This window comes from Oncorhynchus kisutch, linkage group LG18 (genome assembly GCF_002021735.2).
Source record: "Oncorhynchus kisutch isolate 150728-3 linkage group LG18, Okis_V2, whole genome shotgun sequence".
Lineage (NCBI taxonomy): Eukaryota > Metazoa > Chordata > Actinopteri > Salmoniformes > Salmonidae > Oncorhynchus > Oncorhynchus kisutch.
Genome location: NC_034191.2, coordinates 16,550,769 through 16,558,235, shown reverse-complemented (window position 1 = coordinate 16,558,235; position 7,467 = coordinate 16,550,769). Strand labels below are relative to the sequence as shown.

At 44.3% G+C, this 7,467-nt stretch overlaps 1 protein-coding gene across 14 annotated transcripts; it reads right to left on the bottom strand.

Moving 5' to 3' along the window:
• Window positions 1-218: 218 nt before the first annotated feature.
• Window positions 219-6,327, bottom strand: LOC109875735 (heterogeneous nuclear ribonucleoprotein R). 14 transcript variants are annotated; one of them, XM_031795471.1, is made up of 13 exons: window positions 5,756-6,289; window positions 5,571-5,629; window positions 3,878-4,044; window positions 3,661-3,779; window positions 3,396-3,503; window positions 3,173-3,286; window positions 2,801-2,977; window positions 2,392-2,527; window positions 2,092-2,297; window positions 1,772-1,924; window positions 1,571-1,680; window positions 1,295-1,472; window positions 219-1,252 (listed from the first exon to the last, which is right to left on the bottom strand). In XM_031795471.1, exons 2-13 carry the CDS (start codon window positions 5,585-5,587, stop codon window positions 920-922), a joined length of 1,818 nt encoding a protein of 605 aa, XP_031651331.1. In that variant the 5' UTR covers window positions 5,588-5,629; window positions 5,756-6,289; the 3' UTR covers window positions 219-919. The 14 variants fall into 14 exon arrangements, with proteins under 14 accessions (XP_031651331.1, XP_020323743.1, XP_020323744.1 ...); XM_020468154.2 differs by having other exon boundaries at window positions 219-1,472; XM_020468155.2 differs by having other exon boundaries at window positions 219-1,472; window positions 1,772-1,921.
• Between the last annotated feature and the right edge of the window lie 1,140 nt (window positions 6,328-7,467).

Here is a 7,467-nt window from a genome sequence, read left to right as displayed (position 1 = left end):
ATTGCACCTCATGGTGTTTGAGTGGAGGTGAGCTGCAGCTGAACCAGGAACTTCAGGGAAGTGGAATGTATTTGAATTCTTGGTTGTTCTGGTCTTCCAGTTTAATCCAACGTAAAAGATTAAGGTAGAAAAATCTGCATTGTTGTACAAACAAGCTGCTATGGTGTTACCAGATCATAAGAGTGGCATTTCCTGAATTAAAAAAATAAAACAATAAATAAAAGAGCCAAAATGTTTTTATTCAGTCATTCATACATTGTTTGTGCGCTGTCATAAATTCTTCTGGTATCTGATAATTGAAATTTGGTCTCTTGATTTATTCCATGAGCAAAAAGCTGAGAAAATCTTGTTCCAAATGTGAAATGAGATACAATAGAAATAGACTAAATACTGAATGACAACATTGAATTTGATGGTATCTGGCAATTTTAATTAAACAATCTTATTGAAACGGAATAAACATAAAAAGTTATGAATACAAACAGAGAAACTTCAATGGCTTCCCAAAGAAAACATAGGAAGTTATTGTACCAGCAAAAAAAAGAATTTACCTCTAAAAATGCTAGACACTTTCAGGTAAAAGTGATTTGTGTGTTAAAACATAAGTCCCATGTAACAGTAAGAAAGGATTCAGCAAAACAGTTACATTCACATCTATAGGCCAAAATACAATTCTAACCAATCAAGCAGATTCTGGGGGTCTGACCACTTTTCTCTCTCAGGGATGTTTCTTTTCTTCGTGAGGGATAGAGAATAAAAAGTCAAAAGAACTGCAGCCAAATGTTTTTTTCGGGGGGTATTTCTGTTGTTGTATTTTTGTCAAATGCCTTTTTCAGGTGTCTTCTTCATTATCTTAAACATAGTTACGGAAATAGTCGCCACCTTGCTGCTGGGCGATGGGCTGAGAGCCCCAGTTCTGCTAGTTGGTCTGCCGGCGCTTTGAGTCAGGCTGGTTGAAGACGTCTGCCTTCCTCTTCCCGCCCCCATGGTTCCCCCTGGCTTTTCGGTTACCGCGGCCCCTCTGTGGCTGGAAAGGTCCCCCATGGGCCCTTACTCTGCCATCCCTGGGCCCTCCAATGGGTGGACCCCTCTGCACATAGCCCTGTGGGGGTGGTGGTCTGCGGTCCCTGAGTGGGGGTAGGATTTCCCTGCTGGGCAGTCTGCCATGGCCCCTCATGCTGTACAAGTCCTCGTAACTGTAGTGGGGGTCCTCGTAACCGTAGTGGGGGTCCTCGTAACCGTAGTGGGGGTCCTCGTAACCGTAGTGGGGGTCCTCGTAACCGTAGTGGGGGTCCTCGTATGCGTAGTGGGGGTCCTCGTAACTTCTGCGGGGGTCATGATAGTCAAAGCCGTAGTAGTCATCGTAGCTGTTGTAATCTGGGGGATAGGCGGCATAGTCCCCGCCCCCTCGGCCACGGACCCTATCTGGTGGAGGTATGCGTGGCGGTGGGTGGTTGTAATCGGCATCATTCCTGTAGAAAACATATCAGCTTCAATGTAATCCCATGATGGGAGATCTACTCAATCAGATAATAGATGTTAGTAAATCCCAGTCTCTCTGTGGCCTCACCTTCGGTTTCTGGTGGCCTGGCGCTGAGCATTTCGAGCCTTCTTCCTCTTTGCCATTCTTATCTCAATCTCCCCTCCCCCCAGCTCCTTCCCATTCATTTCTGCCATTGCCTAAGACAAACAGGAAAATGGTTACATAGCCGAAACAAGGTAAACCCCCCTCCCATAAAAAACAGAAAACAATTCATATGTTTTAACCCACCTTCACAGCTGCGTCCTTGTCTTCAAAGTGGACAAAGGCGTAGTCTTCTATCTTATTCAACCGGTCCACTTTGCCAAACGCAGAGAAGGTCTTCTCCAGTAGCTCCTCTGTGACGGAGGCGGCCAGCTTCCTGACAAACAAGACCTTCACCTGCTGACTCACACAGACATCAAAGTTCAACTCAGTTTAGAAAAGTATAAATAAAAGCACAAGTTGAATAAAAGACAAGAGGGGGTAAAACAAAAACAAGAGATGGGGAGAGAAAGAAGTGTGAGAGAGTGAGTGAGATCCACAAAGTGAGAGCGAGAGAGAGGACTCACCTGGGCCAAGGCACCCGCATTGCGCTCAGTGACCGGGTTGGCCCACTCCACAGTGACCGGGTTCCCCCACACCATCACCGTGTCACTCATGAGGCAGAGGCGGGCCTCGGCTGCAGACTTGTGGTCCTCGTACTCCAGGAAACAGAAGCCACGGTTCTTCTCCTTGTCATCCGTCTGGGGGTAGAGGATCACTTCCTGAAGCCCCTCTGGAGGAAGGAGAGTCACATCACTGATATCTGACCAATGATGACCCACAGAACATAAAACAATGTAAACAAAATTGGTCTGCACTTAACTGACCTGTGACTTTGCTGAAGTCCTCCAATATATTCTCTCTGGTCTTGTTTTTTGGGATTGATCCGACAAACAGCCGGTTGTTTGCTACGGATTTGCATACTCCAAGGTATTTCCGAGACCGGATTTCATAGTTGTCACACTGAAAACAAGAGTAGGGGAAAGATGACATTGTAGTGTTGAAAAGGGTAGCTGAAAGTGGTCCGACAACATCTCCAATTAAATATGTATCACATCTTGGGCCGGTTTCTCAGACACAGATTAACTCTGACCCTAGACTAAAAAGCACACCCAATGAAGATTCTCGATTGAAAAGCGATTTTTAGTGCAGGAGCAGGCTTAATTGGTGCCTGGGAAACAGCACCGTGGTTCTTAGACGATAAACTAAGACTATAGACTGGCTGCAGGGACTTACAAGTTTCACTGCCTCAGTTGCTGCATCCTTGCCGCAGAAGGTGATGAAGGCGTATCCCCGATTCTGACCCGAGAGGGGGTCCATCATTAACCTCAGGTCCCAGATTGGGCCAGCCTTCTCAAACAGAGGCACCAACTCATCTTCATACAGGTCCCTGGGGATCTTTCCCACAAACACCTAAAGGCAGAAAACAGAGCCTGAGTGAGGGTTACACAATGTGATCGGGGAATAGAAAACTTTTTGTTGACATTCTTGGAGCCACAGTCTTGCAAACTAATTTATCTTCCCTATAGCAGTCAATGGCTTTGCCACAATGACCATGACCCTTTCAAATAATGTTACTTGAAAATGAAGCAACTCCAGCAGCTTTACCTCAGTTCCAATCCCAGGCTGTTCTCCTTTAAACACTTCCTCTGGTGGGGGTCCTCCGTATTTCCTCTGTTCGGTGGTGACGTCCAGGGTGTATCCTGTCCGCTCCAGCAGAGCCTGGGGAACACAGACATTAGCATAACTACACAACCTGAGCAGGTGTACAGACACACACAGGAAGTTCTAATGACGCAACTGAATGAACTTTCAAACTGCTGCATTTTACCTTGATCTTGGACTCAGCAGGACCCTTAGTGGATTCTTGTACTTTACTTCCTTGTTTTTCCCTCTGTCTGTACGTCTTCATAGCTGCACAAAGAAAAGCACTTTTGTTCTGGAAATTAAACCACAGCAGAATTGCTTTATGTATTGGTGTTATGAGCAGAGGAAAAATGATAGACCCCTCAATGTCAACTTCTTAGACTCGAATGTATCATCATTAAAACTGAATTCCATTCATTCTCGTTCATTCAGCTCCCCCTGTAACTCACCTGCACATGAGATAGGTCACTTTCTTTGAACTGTGAGAGTACAGACAGCGCTCCCTCTTCATTCAATGCCCGCAGAGCATCGATGACCCCCTCTTCTAGGTCAGCGTACGCCAGCAACCCTGTGGGTACAAGACAGATTACTACTATTACAAACTGGCCTTTCATGGAACCTCGAGCAACATCGCGTATCTTTAGAAAATAGATTAGACTGCCCCACCGGTTGAGAATATGTTGTCGAGACTCTCAGCCACGTTCTGCCGCAGTCCAACATCGATGAGTGTCTGGTAGTTCTCTGTGTGCTCGCCTTCGGCCACGACTTCCATAAGATCATTTTCCTCCTTCGTTAGGGCAGAACTATCGTTCACCTCGGCAGCAGCCATTCTCCTGGGAGAAAGGGGAATAGAGAGAAGATAAAAACAGAATTTCAGTTAAAATGTTGCTCATTAGAACATAATATATGACATTATAATCTAAAACAAACGTATTGTTTCAAATGCTTTTTACAGATCATGACACTAGCAACTTGTAGGGAACACAAACGTCCCCATTTCTAATATGCATATTTGCAAATGCTGTCCTGCTGCAATAGTTACTCCCATCTAGCTAACCCCCCGAAAGTACTCAACAGTTTGCAAGAATATACCGTTATGCTTGTTAACGCTGCAACTCAGTGTAAACAAGCGTAACGAAACGGTTGGAATCTTCTGGCAATCTTGACAGTTTGTATCTTTCAGATGGTAGCTAAAGATTGATGTAAATGCATCAGAAATGCTTAAATATTCATTTCAATGCGAACAACCGTGGTCTGCAATAACAAATACCCGGAGACAAGTTAAAGGTACGTTTATATCGGGGACAAGCTAGCTACAGTAGCTTGTCAAGACAAAGTAGTGTATATAAAATGTCGCGCTAGATGGCTTTGCGGTGTTTTTCTTGACTAAGCACCGTCCCGCCCCTTCCAACAGCCAACGTTAGCTAGCTAAAAGACTGGATTGTCACAACTTGGAACTTTCACATCCAACCAAATAATCGTTTTAGCGTTAGAAATACCAACATTAAAAAAACACAACCTAGTATCAAGATTCATAAGCTTGGCTACGCAAATAGCTAGCCAGCAGGGCTAACGTTAGCTAGTTAAATCCAAAGGCCTGTTAGCTTGCTGGACACCTTTCAGAACTCGAATAAACCATCCGCCAAAAGAGGTGAACAATTAATAGTTAACATACACTTACCTATCTTTTCCAGGAAAATAACACTATCGAAAAATATATTTTTTCAGCAATTACCCAAAAGAGTGATCCAATATGGTAAATATGAATAAGACGTTTGAGAAGAGTCGAAGCGAGAGGGATTACTTCTTCTTCGATGGTTTAACGGCGGTTGGCATCCAATGTTAATGGTGCATTACTGCCACCAACTGGACGGGGTATTGAATAAGCAACTTAAAAGATGGATTAAGCAACTCCGGGAAAGATGGAAAACGACATCATACAAAATAAAACACATCAACTAAAAAACATCAATCACAGTCCACTTCAAAATACATCCCTACACAGGCTACATTCACCAACAGAATTTCTTGCACTGCCTTGGCTGTGAAATCATGAAGACCCAGAAAACGTTCAGCGGCATTCACAATGACTCCAATTTTCTTAGAATTATTCTCCAATTGTGCTGTACAGTTTGACCATTGCAATAAATAATACAAAGTCCACCTTTTTAACATGTAGCATTTCACTATCCCTCGGTTGATGAGAAACATTCACAGGTCGTGGTGGCTCTACTACCATTACTTCTTCCCCGCCACTCGTTCCTTCCAATTTTCTCACCGCCTCCAGATAGGACACCCTTACAACCTCATTCTCCTTCACCCTAACAAAGGCACACCAAAAATTAAGGCACATGTTCACCTCCACAGTTGCAGCATTTCCCTTCATCTGGCATATGATATTCTTCCCTTCTGCACACACTTGACATAAGACCAAATATTTTACATTAATGACACTGAAGGGGCTTGTGCACAAAAGCTCTTACAGGGTATCTCATGAATCCCAACTTCATATGTTCATCAAAGAACAGTAGCAAAAGCTCTTACGGGGTATCTCATGAATCCCAACTTCATATGTTCATCAAAGAACAGTAGCATGGATGAAGTGAACTTCTTAACTCCATCCACCATACAGGTCAATCGACGTGCACCAACCACTCCATCGATGTCTACAGTTATATCCTCTGCCTTTATTTCTTACACCACCCCAGAAATAACCCAATTGATAGGCACCCTGCTACGAAAATTCATGCAGGACGCGTTCCACTCCGCAGACACGCAAAACAATCGAAATGAGACCACTTCTTGTGACTCTCACCGACTACACACTTTCTTCCAACACATTCCAGATTTTCCTGGAGACGTTAAACGGATTTCCAAGTAGCATTGATTCAAAACCCTGACTCCAACTAAAAACAGGTCTAGCAGTTCCCTATTTTCCAACATAGCTTTTACTGCTCGTTTCCCTTTTTCTTCGTCACTGTAACCCACTCATTCTCACTTTCTGTACTATTAGCTTCACTTCACTCACTAGCAGTTTCAAACAAAACCTCAATTTCCACCATCTTCCCGGTCCCCCAAAATCTGTCCGCGAAAGACTTCTTCTTCTATGATATAATGGCGGTCCGCAAACAATCGTTTAAGTAAATGCCGCCACCTACTGTGCTGGAATGCACGATCAATCATGATCTGCGCTACCATGAAAAGAAAAGAAAAACAAATAAATCCCTACTAAGGTATACTACCCCCCCCCCCCCCCCCCCCCCCCCAACGCCATTACGCCATTAAACATTATCATGCTGAAACACTCCACTATTAGGATTGTTCAGCATGCCAACAACCATTTCAACAGTAACATCTGTTACCCCAATCTCTCTTTTGCAGTCGCACAATAACCTTCAACCTGGCATTTCTGCTTTCCACAACCCGGGAAGTATTGATAACCTTACCAATAAAAGCTATTCAGTCAACTTTACTCATTATCAAAGTGACCTTTGACACCGCACATTCATGAGAACACGATTTCTGAACAGACCTCCAAAACATGCCAGGACCAGCAGAAACACAAGCCCCAACATTAGGTCCACTTCCTACATGAGCAGCCATGGAAGCTCCATCATTCCACACTGTAGTTTCACCAATCTGTCTTACAGACTCTGCATACGATAGATCATGACTAATTATATATCTATGAGCCTCTCTCTGCACCTGGCATCCACCAAATGCTGCACCATGTCCCCCGCACAATTACAATACTTAACCTTCACATTACTCCCATATTCACTGTTAGAATGTTCCCCTCCACATCTCGTCCTTCCTTTACAATGAACAGAATGTCCCATTCTTTGGCATTTAAAACACCGCAATGGGGATGGGACACATTCTCTGACATTGAAACTAAGGAATCTTATCTGTACTTACCCCGGCATAATCTTCTCAAACTTCAGAAGCACTGATAGGCTTTCACTTCTTTGAACTAGTCCATTCCTGTACTCCGTGTTCACCCATGACTGTGACCAAGCACGCCTCCAACACCATCCTTAAGTTTGCTGACGACACAACAGTGGTAGGCCTGATCACCGACAACGATGAGAGAGCTTATAGGGAGGAGGTCAGAGAACTGGCAGTGTGGTGCTAGGACAACAAGCTCTCCCTCTATGTGAGCAAGACAAAGGAGCTGATAGTGGACTACAGGAAAAGGTCTGAACAGGCCCAGGGCTGTAGTGGAGCGGTTCGAGAGTTTCAAGTTCCTTGGTGTC